Source organism: Candoia aspera, chromosome 1 (assembly GCF_035149785.1).
Source record: "Candoia aspera isolate rCanAsp1 chromosome 1, rCanAsp1.hap2, whole genome shotgun sequence".
Classification (NCBI taxonomy): domain Eukaryota; kingdom Metazoa; phylum Chordata; class Lepidosauria; order Squamata; family Boidae; genus Candoia; species Candoia aspera.
Genome location: NC_086153.1, coordinates 276,450,857 through 276,470,534, shown reverse-complemented (window position 1 = coordinate 276,470,534; position 19,678 = coordinate 276,450,857). Strand labels below are relative to the sequence as shown.

The window sequence follows — 19,678 nt, the reverse complement described above, 5'->3', positions numbered from 1 at the left end:
CACACAAAGATAAAAACTAAGACAGACTCGTCTATTCAGCCTTTTACAGTGCTTCTCCCAAGTTGTAGCTTTAATTCCTTTTTTAGAAATTACAAATCTGAGATTCACAAATTAGAGCTGAGGATGGGATTGGGACAAGCCACTGCGTCCTTGCTTGACCACAGAACTGACGTTCCAGACCAATTTTGTATGCTTGCTTGTGCCTTCATGCCACTTCACTCTACATTGGAAATGTCAGCCCAGGAGCTGTTACAGAGTGGCAAAGAGTGATCCAGATGCTGGCTTCCCAAGAGGGCTTGAAAAAAGAATTGTTTTTCCCTGCTCCTCCCTCCTTTTTCCCTTTGAAAAGGCTAGGAGCAGGAAAGCAAAGCTCTGTAGAGAAGGGATTAACGTAACAAAACTAGAAATTAAGTTTGCCAGCTATGTGGATAAAGGAGTGGTTAAATCAAGAAACTTTAAGGAAGCTCTAAATACTGGCATTATTAGATAGCTAAGTTACATTGTAACTAAGATATGAATAAATAAAGAAGAGATAAGATTGCTGTATATTAGAAATATATGCATAAGTTTGCACTGTAACAATAGATAATACTTTAGTTGGAAAAATGCCATTGTCAGACCCTCCGATCAAAAGATTCACAGAATCCCTTATCGGAGCATCTTCCACCAGTCTCTTATCAGTGGTAACAGACTTCCTGTGGCCAGATGTGAGGGGGTGCCGGGTTGGAGTGTGAACTGCATTGTTATGGCTAGGGATTTATGGCATTAGTACCCCAAGGCCATGGAAGGGAGATACATCAGAGAAGCCACCTGGATTGGGAAGGGGGGTGACATACTCTAGTGGGAAGAGGGGTAAAAGGTAATTAAGCGAATGTAGTTTTAAATGTAGGTTTGAGCAGGAATTCTCCACTGGCAGCTTTCTTCTTGTACTGGTCATTTCGCTTCACTAAAACAGTAGAAAGAGCTCAGCCTCACAACTGTCATTGAATGAATGCTTGAATTGCCAGTGCTTACAGCCATTTTGATTATTTCCTTTTTTTATTTTTCAAAATACAAAATATTGACAACTCACCTAAATACACTAAAAAAAATTAAACAAATCAATTTTTGAATTTAAAGAAAAAATAATAGAACCCCCCCCAAAAGGAGTAAAGAATAAAAAAACCAAAACTAAGAGAAAGAAAAAAATCTGCCTTATATACTAAACTTACCAATTGTCACTGGTTTACTAATACATACCATAGACTACTATAATATAATAAATTCAAAATATCATTGCAAATTATCATAAAATATCTGCCAAAGCAGTACACATTGCTTCATCCTTTAATTAGTAAAAAATACAGGTAGTCCTTGTTTAGCAACTGCCTCATTTAGTGACCACAGTTTTAACAGTGATGAAAAAGTAACTTTACAACCAATCCTCGCATTTACAACCTTTGCAGGACTGTAAATCAAAGGAAAGCTGAAGTAAGATCATAAGCACAGTCGCAGTTTCACTTAGTGACCTCTTCGGTTAATGACCAAGTTGCCAGTCCCAATTGTAGTCACTAAACAAGGACTACCTGTATTGCCTTTTCCAAAACAGATAGGTTCCAACAGCCATTCCTTAGCATCTGGAATAATACCACTTTTCCAATTTCTCAATATGATTCTTTTAGCTACCTCCCCCCGCCCCGCTCAATGCAACCATAATTCCTGATAGTCAAATTCCAAAGCTTTGGTGCTATATTCAACATAATGTAAACTTCTTTAACATTTAAAGATTTCCCTATAAATCTGCTTATATACAGTAAAATATATTCCAGAAAGATACCAGATGATTACATGACTGTATCATATGGCTCAATTTTTTTACACCTCCAACAAAGAAAATTTGATTTCCAGCCTTTGGGGAGTCCAATACACTCTAAATAGAATTTTTTGATTAATTAACTTTAATTTCAAATCTGTTGGTACCATTTAAACATGTTTAAGCACATGAAGCTATTGATGGGGCATTATCAAAGATTCTAGTCCTTTGGTCAACGTTTGGAATATCCCCAAAATGTCCTCTTTAAAAATATTTTTGAGCTTTCGATAGAGATATGCTATGGGTTTTACTTCTGTCATGATCCTTCAAATAAGAGACCATCTCAGGTACCGCTGAAGCGGCCAAAGTGTCTGGCCATATTGGTCCATTTATGGATTGTTTCATATATAAGGGGGCCTCAAACTTACAACTTATCATTGTACAAACCATTCCTTTCCTGTCAGGTTTTGTTCTTACTCTATTAAGCTCCACCCATATTCCAAAGAATTCCATGTATTGTTGCTATGTACAGAATCCTTTCATCTTCTAATTCATACACATCCTTCCTCATTTTTCTCTAGTCCAACAAAGTTATAGTGGTCTTCCTTTTCATGAATAAGGTGTCAGAAGTTCTATTTTGATGGGTTTCTTCTTCTTTGTGGAAATGAATAACTATATTTCATGGCTATTGGTGATGTTGCTGAGGAACAGCTTGGCTGAGACTGTTGAAGAGAGATGGCTTCCAGGCTTCAGGCGTACTTCTTATGAAGTAATCATTCCAAGGAAACTGCTTCCCAAGTCTGGACATGAACCAGAGTATGTAAGCTATTTACTGCAGATTGGAGGGAGTAGCCGAGTGGTGCATCTCAGACAGAAGTGGGGTTTGGTCCCTAAACACTTCCCTGTGTTCACCTATAATGAAGAAGGGGATCTCCAGGTGGACCAACCTTTCATCAGGGATGACTGTTTTTACCATGGCTCTGTTCAGGATAAACCATCTTCTCTGGTCACCCTCAGCTTTTGCTCAGGAGGACTCAGAGGTATATTGCAATTAGAAAATAAGATATATGAAATTGAGCCAGTTGAAGCATCTGCTATCTTTCAGCATGTTGTGTATTCTCTGGAAGAAGAGGAAGGTGCTATCTCCATGAGATGTGGGCTAACAGAAGAAGAGGAATGGTATCAAAAGGCTATCATACCAAAAACCGAAAACCTACATGATAGAAGTGCTTCTAACTGGTGGCCACAAACTAGATATGCAGAGATTGCTTTTGTGATAGATTATGAACGATATTTGAAATTTAACAGAAATAAAACGCTAACTGCTATGAGTGTTATAAATATTCTTCATGTGGCAAATTCATTATATGAACCACTGTCTGTTAAATTGTCGTTAGCTGGACTGGAAATCTGGTCACAAAAGAATCTCATAAAGCTTACTAAGAACATACATAGGACTCTTAGAGCTTTCACGGAATGGAGAAGACTATCACTGCAAAAACGTCTAAGGAATGATGCTGCTCACTTATTTGCATACAAGTATTTTACTGAGCTGGGATTAGCATACACAGGAGGAATTTGTAGAAATGACTATGGATCTGCTGTTGAACAATATATAACCACAAGCTTGTTCACTATATCTTTGATATTTGTTCATGAGTTAGGACATAATCTTGGAATAAGCCATGATACAAAATATTGTACATGTGATACAGTTCAGTGTATTATGGCTCCAATCCTTTCAAGCTATGATAAGTTCAGCAATTGCAGCTATATGGATTATTCCAAGCAGAGAAATGCAGAGTGTTTATTAGTTCCACCAAATCCAGATAAAACATACAACATCAAATATTGTGGAAACAAGATAGTGGATGATGGAGAGCAATGTGATTGTGGTTCAGCAGCTCAGTGCAGGTCAGATCTGTGCTGCCAATCTAATTGTATGTTGCGTCCTGGTGCCGCTTGTGCGTTTGGACTATGTTGTGACCAGTGTCAGTATCAAGAAGCTGGAACTGTTTGCAGAAAGAAGACTAGCAGTTGTGATCTTCCTGAATACTGCGATGGGCTTTCCGAGAGGTGTCCTGAAGACGTTTATGTGCAAGATGGTGCCCCGTGCAGTGATGGTGCATACTGTTATCATGGGAATTGCAATACTCATGATAAACAGTGCAAAACCATTTTTGGCAGCACAGCAACAGTTGCTTCTGATGTTTGCTTCAGGGAAATGAATGGTAAAGGTGATCGTTTTGGAAACTGCGGCCTTAAATATAAGAATTATAAGAAATGTAAAGCTGAGAATATCCTATGTGGCCGTATCCAGTGTGAAAATGTGGAAAACTTGCCTTCTTTGGAGGAACACAGTACCATAGTTCAAACTTCCATTGGCAATAAACAATGCTGGGGTACTGACTACCACTTTGGAATGGAGATCATGGATATTGGTGCAGTGAAGGACAGCACTACTTGTGGTAATGGCATGATGTGTATCAATCAGCAGTGTGTCAGTGTAGCCAGCTTAATGTATGATTGTAATGTCACAAAGTGCCATAATCGGGGAGTGTGCAACAGTCGTCAACATTGCCACTGTAATTATGGCTGGAAACCTCCCAACTGTCAAAATCAAGGCTATGGGGGCAGCACAGACAGCGGACCACCTGCACAACTTTATGATGGTAGAAGTTTTGCAAAAACTAGAGTGGTAGGAGGATTAATATATGCCCTTTGTGCTGCTTCTATTTGTGTTGGCCTGATTGTGCATTTCAGAAATAGATTAATATACAGGTTTAAAAGATTGGGGGGAAGAATTCATCCAGCAGAATCAAAAGAAGGAGAAAATCAACAGTAAATCATAAACCACTAATAATACACAATGTATCCGATACGAAGCCTTGAAGTAATGGATATTATGAAACAAAAGGCTAAATGAGCTAACCAGGTTAGGGGTCTTAATTTTTAAATTCCATTTGAATGGGATTTTGCTTTCAGGTTGGTTTATGAAAAACCCTTCTTCGAAACAGAAAAGGCTTCTAATATATATCAATTGTATTTAAGTGGTATCCCTTTTACCTGGATTTCTGTATCACTAAAGAGGTAAAAAGTTCTAAAATTAATCCGTAAACTTTCAGTAGAAACTAGGGAGAGAAATCAAGTCCTATGGCAGCCTTCCCCAATTTGACAGTTACAATATTAGAGGAATTCAGTAGGAAATTATCATTGACATTTCCTCATAACACGATGATGGATCTCTCTCTCTCATCTATTACTAGTAGCACTGTGACCTCTTCACGTTTTTGTCCTCATTTGGTAGGATCACCTTCTGCACATTAAGGACCACCTGTACAATCAGCATGCTGCCTGCAGTGGAAAAGCCCAAGCATGCACAGAGCAGACTGCTATGAGTTCAGGACTGAAATCTGCCCCATGTGCTGGGAGACTCCATGGAAGAACCGGTTTTGAAGAGAGAATTTGCCTCGGTGGGAGTCTTCTTTATATAAGAAACCCTCGTGCTGCAGAACTGTTCAAGTCAGTCTGTCCTCCATGGCATGAGGGACACTGATGCCCTCCTTCCCATAAAATCTGCACATGTGATTCTTGAACTGCAGTAAAGCCAAGTACCATCCCATCCTCCAGTGTTATCAGAGACAATGAATGCCTCTTTAAATCACACAAGGCTACCGCATGGGTTAGGAAGATATTTTTATCAACTCTCAGTGAGTACCTGATCTTGGTTGGAAGAATATGTGAAGTTGTGTTCTTGAGATGTTTGTATCCATTGTTGCGCTTTTTCTAGCTCTTTGTGGATCTCTCCAAGATTGTTTCTTATTTGTGTTCCTGCTCTGCTCTGTGAACTTCCATGCATTCCTACATTTTTGTTGAACATCCAGTGCTAAAAATCAGCTATGTTTGTTGCCACAGTTCCTGTTCTGGAATGTCATACTTCCTCAGTTATCCCACCTACTGCAACGCTATTCATTTCTGCTTTTTCCTTGACAGTCAAAAGGATTGCATTACTTATATGTCACCAGTGCACTTATGTCCTATTAATCCGTCGAGTTACTTTCCAAAAATCCCCATACATTCATAAATAAATCCTTCAAAGTATCTTTTGATTTTTTCCTCCATAAGGTAGAATACTTAGGAGAAACTGCTGTCATATTTCATAATAGTTATTGCTTCTGGACTGGGATGAGCTGTTTACTTTTCATCAGGGCATCTATGGATAAAACTCAGCCATGTCTTACGAAGCTGCACACATGCTTACCCCCACTCCCCATCTTCACCTGCTACATTTACCACAGAAATCCACAAGGCTGCTGTTCGAAGAAAATCCAGCTGACAGTCTTGAAGACTTTTTCTTGGGAAGATGACCACGGAACCAGTAACACATGGAGAATAGAGAATTATCAATAGAAATAATTGCTACACAAATGATATGTATTCTTCCAAAAGACATTTTTTTTCAAGGAATGTTTTGATGCATTCCTCTACCATGTAAGATGCATAGAAGAAACAGTTTCACAGTGGTAACTGCTCCTGGACTGGCAACCAGCATCAAAATGGCTGTGAAGAGATCTCTGTAGGCCAGTGTTAACAATGAAGTACCTGTGGCCACAGATATCTGTCATCAGTCAGGCTAACACTGGAGATCAAAGTATAACATCAGGCATTATTCAGCATGGACCATTGTGGTTTCAGATGCACTGCTTCGCACATTCTAGGAAGCAGCCCTAGATATTTGGCTCTGCCCTGGTAGGGCTGCTGTGCCAAATGCTACCCATATTGTGATGCTGCCCAGTGGCAGACAGTTTCAGTGAACAGTAACATTGCCTGACTGACCTGCTATCTGAGTCTGGGAACTTCATATGGCAGTGAGAACTGGGGATATCTTCAAGATTGTCCAGGCTATTTGCCACCATGCTTGCCAGTCTGCCACAGACTGATGCCACCTTGGTGACATCCTACAATACCCCTTCTTAGTATTCACTGATAAATACAGGACTATTAAGTCATCATTTTTTCCATATTGGGTTTGTGTGGCATCTTATACTAAGAACAAGTCCTAAATAGTCCATGTCCTAAATATAAGAGCATCTTGAAGACATGTGGCATTGACAAAATGGGAGCGGGGCAGGAGTATAACATACTTGTATGATGGATAAAAGGTGTTCACTGGCATGCCAAACAATGTCAAGTCAACTGACCTATGTCCTCTGCTTCCCACACCCATACCCAAGCCATGGGACAATGTATCCTCCCACAAGTGCATCAATGGGGACTGCAGTGACAAAACTCCCTCTGTGCAGTGGTTCAGTATGGCTGAGATTGCTTGGCTATCATCACAGTGGACACTGCCAAGGTCAATGTTTGGCAAGAGAACTGATTGAGAGGGAAAGGGAAGATGACAGCAGTTTCTCACGAACCGTTATAGGAAGCAGCATGTTTGGTCCACATTGTGTGCCATGGCAATTTCTCTGATAATGGAATTTGTTCTGGGGTTATTCAAGAGCTAATCAACAAGCAAGGCAAGTAGCCCACTGATGCACTAGAGTTGCCAAGCAAGTGAGGAAATCACCTGAGCAATATAAAGATTCATGAATTCAGCTCTTGGATTTCCTGAGAGTATTGAGAGACTTTCTAGGTCCATGGAGAGTAGGAGGAAGAAGAAAAGAGAATCACAACCCCAAATATCAGCATGGTCCTTCAGCGTGCAATGTTTGGTAAGAACAACTTTGTCTGACTTTTGTGTGCATCTACAGCAATACCCAATATAATTTCTGAACTGATTCAACCATGACACTTTGTTCAAGTAAATGCCCCGGTTCCCTGTTGAAATAAATTTTAGACTGCAAAAAATTAAAAGCCTAACCTCCTGGGTTCCTTGCCTTTTTAAAAGATAAATCATTACATTATATGAATATAAAAAGTATTTCTCTTGGTTTGCTTTGATTCTGAAGACAATTCAGATTAGGGGAGGTGGTGGCAGCAGTGGAAGAACTAGCAGTTTTTCAGAGACCTTCAGAGGTTGTTGCACGTGCATGCACACATGCGCTTAGTTGGAATTGGAAGACTTTGGGGTAATCCTCCCTTTGGCTTCAAAGACTGGCCGATCATCCTTATATTCATCAAAGAGCTGGACTGCCAACAAAGAAGAAAGTCCATCAGTGAGTCAGCTCTGAATGCAGCAGATGCTCTCACACAAAGATCTCTTCCTATCCCTGATCCATTTGCTATGTAACTCAGCTTGTGGTGTTTCTTTTTTTAAAAAAATCGTGTCATGACTCTCTGGTGATTAAGATCCCAATACCACTAGGTTTAATTGCCAGTCCTTAGCCACCTGGTGCTCTGCAGATGCATTTTAAAATTGTGGAGAAACGGTGGCACATCCAAACATGTCACACTAAGTAAATGAAATGGCAATAAGGGACTCAGAAGATGATTTCTTTTTTTAATGTTTTATCCTATGGCTGCTTTTCTTAAATTGGTACTATCTAGAATTTGATGGGGCTGCAACCCTGACAGTTGTGGAGCTTTCCCAGAGGAAAAAGATGTCCTATGCTACTTCCCACTCCCATTTTACCCCTTATTTATTCTAGGGCACTAGTAATACAAAATGATCCTATCCATGAAGATTATTCAGATGGATGAGAAAGATTAACGTGATCTTCTGCACGTTTAAAAAACATGTTGAAAGCCTGGAGGAACTCACTCATCTATCATGTTGGGTTCACTCGGAGTGGATGTTCAGTTCTGGCTTTGATGAGGGTTGTTTGCATAGCCTGTTCCTATACTGAAAATATAATAAAGTTTCTTTTTAAAAAAAGGATCTATATTTCCAGGCATTAATTCTGGCTTTCAGCTGCTTCCTTTGTGTATGTGGGGTTGTGTGGGTTTTTTTTTTGGTAGTCCTTGTACCAGTTGTGGTCCCTTACTGTGCCTGATAGAATCATTTAGGCTGTGTATTTCTTCTTTCACTGTTTGCTTTATCTGGAGTAATCCACTCCCTCTTTTATTTCTGGCAAAATAGAGCCTGTCCTCATCATTTCTTGGGTGGGAAGCATGAATCATGACCATTAATCTTCTTCTTTTTTTCAAGTATGCCCAAATGAACTTGTGCCCAATCAGTTATACCTGTGGTATATCAAATAATTGGAAGAGTCAACGTTATGGCTTTAAAGTATGCTTCCTACCTTTAATTTTGTTTTCAGTTATGTTGGATTCATTTTATATAATTGGAGCTAGCATTCTTTTTAACTTGTTAATGTATTACGTCAGAAGCTTCCATTCAGGGGTATCCTATTTTCATATTGCTCAGTGTTATAGACCAGTGTTTCTCAAAGTGTGGTCTGAGGACCCCTGGGCACCCCCCAAGACCCTCTCAGGGGTCCAAAAATCAAAATTATTTGCCAACCATCAAACATGAGAAGGGGTAGTGGCAGTGCATGCACCAATTTTAATTTTTAGTACAGTAAATATTGATAAATATAACCCTTACAAACAAAAGCTCTTCTGGGTCCTCCATAATTTTTAGAAGTGGAAGGGGTTCCAAGAGAAAAAAGTTTAAGAAACCCTATTATAGACTATTGCCACAATTTGTTGCCTCACTTCTTCCAAAACTTCTTTAATGGTCTTAGGACCAGTATAATACCACTTCATAAAATTATTTTTTTTCATTTTTAAGTTTGTTCTGTTTGAAATTCTTCATGGTACAGGTAGTCCTCGTTTAGCAACCACAATTGGGGCTCGGTTGTTAAGTGAAACCACAACTGTGCTTATGATCTTACTTCAGCTTTCCTTTGCTTTACAGATCTGTGAAGGTCGTAAATGCAACGATTGGTCGTAAGGTTACTTTTTCATCACCGTGGTAACTATGAAGGGTCATCAAATGAGGCAGTCACTAAATGAGGACTACCTGTACTTAAATCTGCCCAGAGTTTCTTGACATTTTGTTCATGACATTTTCTTGGCAGACTATGGTGGGGTGGTTTGCCATTGCCTTCCCCAGTCGTCACCTTCCCCAGCAAGCAAGCAAGCAAGGATCAAGTCAAGATCCCCATGTTAATATCATGCCAAACAGAATCCAAACATTTTCTTTTTCTTAACTGTGGTTGTAATAAGGGGAAAAGGTGCCTCAGAGTCAAACCAGCCCCTCCTCTGAGGTACTTCAGTCCTGAGGCCATCTGCGCCTGTGGGTGAACAGCGACTGGCAAGTTAGGCATTCTTGCAGCCGTCCTCCTTTCACCATAAACCAGTTTCTGCCTTCCACACCAAGAGAGAATTGAAGGGAAAATCCTTGCCCCACCTGGCTCTGGCTAAATACAAAAAGGAAAACCAAACAAAAACTTTGGGAGTCAGTAGCTCAGCCAAGCTGAGGCAGGTGACAGAAGGCAACCGGTGAAATCCAAATCACCTTTATTAAAGGTACCAAAAGAAGATACATTTCTACACATGCAACAGTTTAAATACAAAAAACCCTAACACAATTCTAACTACAGTGTAATAAAATAACTCAACCTTGCCTGAGGTCACCCCGTCATCCAGGACTCTAGCCAACTCTCCCAAAAGCCAGCAAAATTCTTCCCGCCCAAAACCTGACAGAAATCCCCTTCTTTCCCTTTATTGGCCCTCAGGGGTCAGGTGACCTTGGGCCAGTCACTCTCTCTCAGCTCTAGGAAGGAGGCAATGGCAAACCACTTCTGAAAAACCTCGCCAAGAAAACTGCAGGCACTTGTCCAGGCAGTCTCTGAGAATGGATTTTTTAAAAAAATCAGTTAATTATAACCCTTTTAATTGCACATTTATTTGTGGCTCTTGTCGATGAAGATGTTCTTCTGAATTTTCTGTCATTCCTTCAGAGTTTATATTTGCCATGGTTTTGGGTTTATCAGATTCCACATAATTTTTGTTTGCTACCTGCTCAATTACTATCAGTTCTGTATCTAATTTCCTTTTAAGGATAACAAGACATTGCTCCATTAATCTCTGTTTAGCAACGTTTGGGAATCTGTACTTCTACATTTCAAGCATTCATTTTTGGAATCCTTTTTCAGCTGGCTCAGATTGGTAGTAACATTCAATAACTGATTGATATTCCAGGGTTTTCCAGGTTTTGACCCCACTTAACACTGGATGCCTAGAAGCTAGAGCACCCAATGCAGTCTTTGTTGAACTGGACAATTTTTCTTGTTGCTGTTTCATGTAACTTTTAAACATATATTATTTTCATACTTTTGCCATTTTTCTGTATCTTGCATTCCCCTTTCTAAAATGAAAAAGAGTACAGTCTGTTCAGCATTTAAAGTGTTTTTTCTGTGCTAGGAGTTCAAGCTTGTGGTCTTCACTACATTTTCTTCCCACTATGGTTGTAGATTTCATCAAGTACGAGCCTTGGGGAAAAACACATGTAAAGCAAAAGTATTCTGAGTACAGGAATTGTTGTGTTTAGCCAATTCAACAGAGTTCATACAACTTCCATCCCCAAATCTTCTCTTGGTTGCCATCAACCTTTCCTAAAACTCTTGGTAAATCACCAAAAGATTGGGCAATAAATTCAGATGTCCTTCCTTATTCAGAGCTTCTGTTTACTCTGAAAACTTGAAAGGTATTTCAATAGTTTCATGATAATTCATACCAGCATTTCAGAGCTAATCAGTAAATCTAAGTTACAAACTTTATGTTTTCCTGGTAGGTTGTGGTCCCCTTCTTCCAAATTTGAAGCTCTGGGATTGGCTAGCCCAGTGTTTCTCAACCTTGGCAGCTTTCAGTTGTGTGGACTCCAACTCCCAGAATTCCCCAGCCAGCTGGGCTAACTAACACCAGGCTAGACTGACATGTTTCTCTCTCTCATTCTCTCTGCTCAGTTCAATAAGGGTGAAAAGTTTTAAGGCAAAGGCTGGGCCATTTAGTATGCAAAAAGCTTCAGTTCTTTTTCTAGCTATAGATGACTTTACTGGAAGGAGGAAAAAGCAAATAACCTTGAACTAGAAATTATATAGGAAGTTCAGCAGGTTATTTGTTCTGAGTGCTCTCAAAGCCACACCTATCATGGTATGGTAGACTACTCCACTTCCCACTCAAATTATGAATTAATCCACTTCAATTCACACCTTCAGCCAGCAAGAGGAAATATATAGTTCATTCCTGTTAGGTAAGCTAGACAGCAGCAGGACACCAACAGTAGTACAGCAATTTGGAGTTGTCCTGGGAACTTGAAGCAATTAAGCAATGAGTCATCATAATAACATTTCACAAACATTCCTTTGCTGTTGGATTCCATATTTGATTCTTTAAACTCCACCCACATTCCAAAGTCTATTGCATTTCCTGTTGCTATGTACAGAATCCTCATTTTCAAATATCTAAGTCTCTCCCAGCATCTCTCTCTCTCTCTCTCTCTCAATTCCCCATGTCCCCTTCCCTGTTGGGCTTCCTTTTCTAGAATAAGGTCAAGTTCTACCCTCTGTCTGTGAAAATGAGTATCTGTCTGTCATGGCTGGCTGTGATATTACTCAAGATCATCCCAAATGTAGCTTCTGGACAGGTACCTCCTCAGGGCTTCAGATATGCCTCTTACGATGTGACCATCCCAAGGAAGCTGTCTCCCAAGTATGGGCAAGAAGAACCCCAGGATGTGACTTACCTCCTGCAGATTGAGGGAAATCCCTATGTGGTGTACCTCAGGCAAAAGAGGAATTTCATCCCTAAGGACTTTCCTGTCTTCACCTATGATACAGTGGGGAATCTCCAGGTGGATCATCCTTTTATCAAGGATGATTGTTTCTACCATGGATTTGTACAGAGAAAGTCCTCTTCTGTGGTCACCCTCAGTACATGTTCAGGGGGACTGAGAGGTCTCTTGCAATTCGAAAATAAGACCTATGAAATTGAACCAATCCAGGAATCTCCTATGTTTCAACATGTGGTGTTTCGGTTAGAAGAAGAGGAAGGGGCTCTCAAGATGACCTGTGGGCTAACAAAGGAAGAGCAAAGCCATCAAAAGGTCATAATTCCCAAAACAGAGAAGCTTCCAAACAAACCTATTTTTGGAAAATCCTGGTGGCCACATACAAGATATATTAAACTTGCAATTGTGATTGATCATGAACGATACTTGAAATTCAACAGAAATGAATCTGTTATTATTATGCAAGTTCTAAATATTGTCCACACTGCAAATTCACTGTATGAATCTCTTTCTGTTCATTTGTCAATGGCAGGACTAGAGATCTGGTCACAAAACAACCTCATCAACATTTCTGACCAAGCAGGTGTCACACTTTCAGTGTTTAGTAGCTGGAGACAAAACACACTACATACATATTTAAAGAATGATGCTGGTCACTTATTGTTATATAAAACATTTAACAATATAACAGGATTTGCATATATAGGAACTATATGTGACAGAAGGTGGGCAAGTGGTGTTGTGTCCTATGTAAGTTCCAGTTTGTTCTATATTTCTCTTGTATTGGCCCATGAAATAGGACATAATCTTGGAATGAAACACGATGGAAAATTCTGTATTTGTGAAAAGCATTCTTGCGTTATGGCACCAACTCCCTCAGGGACTGATAAATTTAGTAACTGCAGTTATATGGATTATTTCAAGTTTAGAAACACTCACTGTTTATTAGTCCCACCAGATACTAACACATCCTTTAAATTTGAATTCTGTGGTAATAAAGTAGTGGAAAATGCAGAGCAATGTGACTGTGGGTCAGAAGTACAATGCAACTCAGATCCATGCTGCCAATCTAATTGTAAGTTGCGTCCTGGTGCTGTTTGTGCCTCTGGACAGTGCTGTGCTAACTGCCAGTATCGTGAACTTGGAACTGTTTGCAGAGAGAGTACTAGTGGTTGTGATCTTCCTGAATATTGCAGTGGGACTTCAGAGCGCTGTCCAGAAGATATGCATGTGCAAGATGGTGCCCCGTGCAGTCATGGCGTGTACTGCTATCGTGGGAGCTGCCTGACTCACGATATGCAGTGCAAAATGATATTTGGCAGCAAAGCAACAGTCGCTTCTGAAGTTTGCTTCAGACTACTGAATGATAAAGGCGATCGCTTTGGCAACTGTGGCCTTAAATACGGAACTTACAAGAAATGTGACACTCAGGATATCATGTGTGGCCGTATCCAATGTAAAAATGTAGATAGCTTGCCTTCTCTGGAGGATCACAATACAATAGTTCATACTTCCACAGGAGATAATCAATGCTGGGGAACTGACTACCATAGTGGAATGAAGGTAAACGATATTGGAGCAGTGAGAGATGGCATTCCTTGTGGCAATGGCATGATGTGTATTGAGGGGAGTTGTGTCAATGTGTCCCTTCTGAAATATGACTGTAATGTCACAATGTGCCAGAATCGGGGAATATGCAACACTCTCAAACACTGTCACTGTCGTTTCGGGTGGGCCCCTCCAGACTGTAGAGCTAGCGGCTATGGAGGCAGCATAGACAGTGGACCGCCTCCACTTAGGTTACAGACTAAAAGTAATATAAAACCCTCAGCTGCAGCAGGAATACTGGGTACCTTCTGTTTCCTAATTGTTTGTGCTGGCCTGGCTGTCTATTTCAAGGATGTCCTGATAGATAACTTTGGAAAATTCCAGGGAAGAGTCCATACTACAGAATCAAAAGCTGAAGGAACACCACTGTAAACCACTATTTCTAACATTGCACAACCCATCAAATATAAACATGGGAATTAACAGCCAGTTTTAAAAACAAAGGCATTTGAAAGTGCAATGTTTTGAAGATGTCTTCCAGGCACATTTCTTTTTGAAAGATTTGGCTTCTTCAGCAGGGAAGAAGCCCTCTGATCTATGCAAAATAGCATTCACTAAGAATAGGCTGAGGAAATCTCCCATTTGTAAAGAAAAATAAAATGTTTTAACACTGTAGCTGAAAACTCCAAGTTCAAATTTGGGAAGAAGAGATAATCCAGAGGCAGCTTGCCCCATTGTGATGGTCCTATGTTCCTGGTTCCTATCAACATGCAGGAAGTTGTGGTAGCAGGAAAGCACAATTAAAATCCATCAGCATGTTTACTGCTTCTTCATTATTCATTTTCTGCTAGAATATTTTTTTCTTCTCACTAAGAATTAGTCCAGCCAGTCACCATAATAGATTAAACCTGTTGTCTCTCTTGCTGAAAGTCAGAGCATTTCTTTCCACAATTGGTGAAAAACTGAAGGACCCTTGTCCCTGTCCTATCAAAGCCATTGCCTGAAAAATCTGGTACAGATACATTGAATAACAAGAGGCTTACTCTGAAGTCAGATAAATATTTTTGCTAACATATTAGTGAGCTCTTAATTGAACTTTAGAAACATCCAAAGCTGCTTGATTCAGTTTGTCTGTAGGTCGACCTGCAGTGACCATCAATAGGCCTCTGAAGAGAACTTTCCAGGATAGCACTGAAAACAAAGCATCTGAGCTGCAGGTATTTCAACCAATAGCCAGCTATACCGACAGCACATTGGATGTCAAAGAAAGATCAAGAGGCACTGTTGATAGACAGCACTGCACAGCAGCCCTTGTTGTCTAACTCTGGCCCAGTAAGATTACTCCTGAGAATATTATGGACATTCAGTATTGCCACTCAGTGACAGTGGGTGAAAGACATCTCCAGCATGGTCCTCTGCTCATATTTGGAAGCCAAAGTGTGCTGTCACTCTACAGTGGAAAACTGAAGTTCCTCTTCTTTGTCATGTTTGTCACTCTGCCAGAGATCAAGCCAAACAGGCTGATATTCAAGAACATTAAGCTTAGTTATTTACTCCAGGATGCAGGATTTTATTAATATTAAACTGATAAACCAATGTATAGCCAGGTTTCTTGGGCAGCCAGAAGTTACTGTGTTATAAATTTTCTCATCAATTCTACTAAGACTGTTTGCTCTGTTTTAAATAAAAGACTGTTTAGGTTTTTATACCAGTGGAAACCTATATTATTATTTGAACTGTGGAGATTTTTATTTAAAAAAAAACCCAATATGTTCCATTCATATGCAGAGAGATAGGTTTTAAAAAATACATTTTAGGGGGAGGGGGGTTCCTGACCTTTGAAGATCATCTGCGTGGATATAAAATTAATGAAATTGAAAATTCAGAATTGGTGATAACAGGAATAATCCTAAATTTCTCTCCCAAATCTAGCTGAGTAGCCTTAGGATTGCACGGAAGTAGTCGCTCAAAAGCCAACGAAGAAGGATTTCCATTGTGGCAGGGAGCAGGAGGGGTAGTTAGCTATGGATGATCAGGTGCTCCTCCTAAGGCTTCATTACCTGTACACATTGCCCTGCCTGCCCTACCAGCCTGACTGGAAGGAGAGGTGGAAGGCCCTGAGAACAGATGGAGAGGCATGAGGCAAGAGGGATTTTTGCTTCCTCTTAGCAGAGAGATTAGAGCAAGTGTGTGAAATATTTGTATATCCCCATCCCCCACTTTACAGAGTGAAATAGGGACAATTAAATAAACCTTCATAAAATGAGATCTAAGCAATACAGACTTTTGCCATATCTATATCTATAACTATATATCTATATCTATATATCTATCTATGTTCTGAAATACACAACCAAGTCAACAACAAGCCACCAACAACAGAAACTGAACAGTACTGGAAGAACATATGGGAGCAAGAGAAGACACATAACACCAGTGCAAAGTGGCTGCAGGACCTGAGAGCAGACCACAGAAATCTCCCAGAGCAGGAACCAGTCACCATCACAGTAGCAGATATCCAACAGCAGGTCAAGAACATGAAGAGCTGGACAGCACCTGGCCCAGACATGATCCACACCTACTGGCTAAAGAAACTAACAGCAGTGCATGAACGCCTAGCAGCACAGATGAACCAGCTGCTAGCAGCAGGCTCCCACCCAGACTGGCTGACACAAGGTAGGACAGTGCTCATCATGAAAGACCCCAACAAGGGAACAGCACCATCCAACTACCAGCCAATAACCTGCCTCTCCACAACATGGAAAGTCCTATCAGGCATCATAGCCACCAAGCTGCAGGACCATATCGGCCAGTACATGAGCACAGCTCAGAAGGGCATTGGAACAACACCAGAGGCTCCAAACACCAGTTGCTCATAGATAGTCTCCCGAGACTCAAGGGCTAGACAGACCAATCTGAGCACATCCTGGATTGACTATAGGAAAGCCTATGACTCAATGCCACATACATGGATCTGTGAATGCCTGGCACTATACAGAGTCAACAAGACACTCAGGACCTTCCTCAAGAACTCAGTGGGACTGTGAAAGACAACACTGGAAGTCAACTCAAGGCAGCTTGCACAAATGGCCATCAAGTGTGGCATATACCAAGGTGATGCACTGTCCCCACTGCTGTTCTGCATGGGCCTGAACCCTTTAAGTGAGATTATCACAAGAAGTCGATATGGATACAAGTTCAAGAGTGGAACTACCATCAGCCACCTCCTCTACATGGATGACATCAAGCTGTATGCTAAGAGTGAATGAGACATCGATTCACTGATCCACCTGACATGGATCTACAGTGAGGACACTGGGATGTCATTTGGACTGGAGAAGTGTGGCCGGATGGTAGTAAAGAGAGGGAAGATAGTTAAGACTGATGGGGTGGAACTACCAGCAGGCCACATAGCAGACATACAGACTAGCTACAAGTACCTTGGTATCCCACAGACACATGGGAACCAAGATGAGGAGGCAAGGAAGACAGCAACATCCAAGTACCACCAAAGGATAAGACAGGTCCTGAAGAGCCAGCTCAATGGGAAGAACAAGATCCATGCCATCAACATGTATGCCCTGCCAGTCATCAGATACCCTGCTGGTATAGTGAGCTGGCCAAAGGAGGACATGAAGGCTGCTGATGTGAAGACCTGGAAGCTCCTCACAATGTATGGAGACTTCCACCCCAAGTCCAACATCCAGAGACTGTATACCAGGTGGAAAGAGGGAGGGCAGGGTCTGGTGAGTGTCCAAGCCACTGTCCTGGATGAGACCCATAGCGTCCAGGAGTATATCAGTAAGATGGCACCTAAAGATGAGCTGTTGAGAGAATGCCTGAGGCAGCAGCAGACATGGAAGGAAGATCAAGCAGAGGAAGTGCCATGGCAAGACAAGACCCTGCATGGGATGTACCATCAACAGATAGTTGAGGTAGCTGACATTGGGAAATCGTACCAGTGGCTGGAAAGGGCTGGACTAAAAGACAGCACTGAAGCACTGATCATAGCAGCACAAGAACAGGCACTAAGCACCAGATCCATAGAAGCAGGGGTCTACCACACTAGACAGGACCCAAGGTGCAGAGTGGCCTCAAAGACAGTCCAACACATAGTGGCAGGGTGTAAAATGCAGGCAGGAACAACATACATTGAACAGCACAACCAAGTAGCTGGCATTATGTACAGGAACATCTGCACAGTGTATGGGCTAGACCCTCCCAAGTCCAGATGGGGGATTCCACGGAAGGTTGTGGAGAATGACAGGGCTAAGATCCTGTGGGACTTCCAGATCCAGACAGACAGACAGTACTGTCCAATCAACCAGACATCCTGGTAACAGACAAGGACTAGAAGACAGCGGTGGTGATAGATGTAGCCGTGCCGAGTGACAGCAACATCAGGAAGAAGGAGTATGAGAAGCTGGAGAAGTACCAAGGCCTGAAGGAGGAACTACTGTAGAGAGGATGTGTAAAGTGAAGGCCAAAGTGGTCCCAGTAGTGGTAGGAGCACTCAGGGCTGCGACTCCTAAGTTGGGAGAGAGGCTCCAATAGATTGAAGGAAAAGTCTAATATTTTACCTGCAAAATACAGTATATATTACTTGGAATAAGTACTGTACATCTGAATTTGCCCATCATATCAAACAAGTATCTGAACTCAACCAGCAGCATGCAAACATCACTGCTGAACTCATAATATATTTAGAAGCAAGCTCAGGAACCTTCCATGGCCATTTCCTCACTAATTATTTATAAGGTTTTATAGTGCAATCCAACTATTGTCATACCAATGTACTAGTAACAAGGACAGGCTTTATATTGTCACAATTATGGTTGGGGGATGCCAGAAGTGGCTATAAATCACAAGTGAGGAAATGGCCTTAATATGCAGGATATTCTCCACAGGGCTACAGGCAATGAGCATCAAGTTTTCTGTCTACTAGCAGACACTCCAATTCGCTAGCTTAAAGTTGCAACCCATCCAAAATTCCCCCTTTTAGTCTACTTATAAAAAAGCATGTTCTTTGAAAAGGAAGGATGCAGATTCTTTTTCCCAGCTCTGCTAGTTGTGAAATAACGTAAGACTGCATCCAAACTCACTGTCAGCAGTGGAATATGACATTGAATCAACACACAATTTTCAGGCCAGTATAGCAAGGTCTTTGCAGAAAATATATTGTGGAAGCAAAAAAATATTTTTAAAAGGAGGTAATCTTTTTTGTAATTTGGTGCCTTCAAGCCAGTGTTGACTATGGGAATCTGCCAGAACTAGTCCCTGCAGTTTTCTTGGCAAGATTTTCAGAAGTGGTTTGCCATTGCCTCCTTCCTAGGGCAGAGAGAGAGTAACTGGCCCAAAGTCACCCTGCTGGATTCGTGCCTAAGGCAGCACCAGAACTCACAATCTCCCAGTTCCAGCAGTCCCAGTTGCTGTTGTTAGCTGAATCCTGTGCGGTTGCAGCATCCTGCCATTTGTGACCTCCTGGTGGATCACCAGTGATCACCATTTGTGACCTCCTGGTGGCTTCCCCATTGACTTTGCTTGTTGGAAGCCAGCAGTGAAGGTCACAAATGGCGATCATGTGACCATGGGACACTGCAATTTTGTAATTGTGAGCTGGTTGCTGAGAGCCCAAATCGCAATCACATGACCATGGG

At 41.2% G+C, this 19,678-nt stretch overlaps 2 protein-coding genes across 2 annotated transcripts; both read left to right on the top strand.

Moving 5' to 3' along the window:
* The first annotated feature begins 2,447 nt into the window (after window positions 1-2,447).
* Window positions 2,448-5,981, top strand: LOC134490378 (disintegrin and metalloproteinase domain-containing protein 20-like). The gene is made up of 2 exons (XM_063293377.1): window positions 2,448-4,515; window positions 5,959-5,981. The coding sequence occupies exons 1-2, from the start codon at window positions 2,457-2,459 to the stop codon at window positions 5,979-5,981; spliced, it is 2,082 nt and encodes a 693-aa protein (XP_063149447.1). The 5' UTR covers window positions 2,448-2,456.
* Window positions 5,982-11,147: 5,166 nt separating this feature from the next.
* Window positions 11,148-15,404, top strand: LOC134507539 (disintegrin and metalloproteinase domain-containing protein 20-like). Its single transcript, XM_063318246.1, has 3 exons — window positions 11,148-11,192; window positions 12,228-14,268; window positions 15,322-15,404. The coding sequence occupies exons 1-3, from the start codon at window positions 11,148-11,150 to the stop codon at window positions 15,402-15,404; spliced, it is 2,169 nt and encodes a 722-aa protein (XP_063174316.1).
* The last annotated feature ends 4,274 nt before the right edge of the window (window positions 15,405-19,678 follow it).

What these genes read in the sequence shown, in the direction of transcription:
- LOC134490378 (XM_063293377.1), top strand. Translation starts at nt 2,457, where the DNA reads ATGAATAACTATATTTCATGGCTATTGGTGATGTTGCTGAGGAACAGC. An exon ending in AGGATTAATATATGCCCTTT is followed by an intron (nt 4,516 to 5,958) that starts GTGCTGCTTCTA and finishes ATTTCATAATAG; the next exon opens with TTATTGCTTCTGGACTGGGA.
- LOC134507539 (XM_063318246.1), top strand. Translation starts at nt 11,148, where the DNA reads ATGGTTGTAGATTTCATCAAGTACGAGCCTTGGGGAAAAACACAT. An exon ending in AGCCTTGGGGAAAAACACAT is followed by an intron (nt 11,193 to 12,227) that starts GTAAAGCAAAAG and finishes TTCCTTTTCTAG; the next exon opens with AATAAGGTCAAGTTCTACCC. An exon ending in AGACAGTGGACCGCCTCCAC is followed by an intron (nt 14,269 to 15,321) that starts TTAGGTTACAGA and finishes TAGACAGCACTG; the next exon opens with CACAGCAGCCCTTGTTGTCT.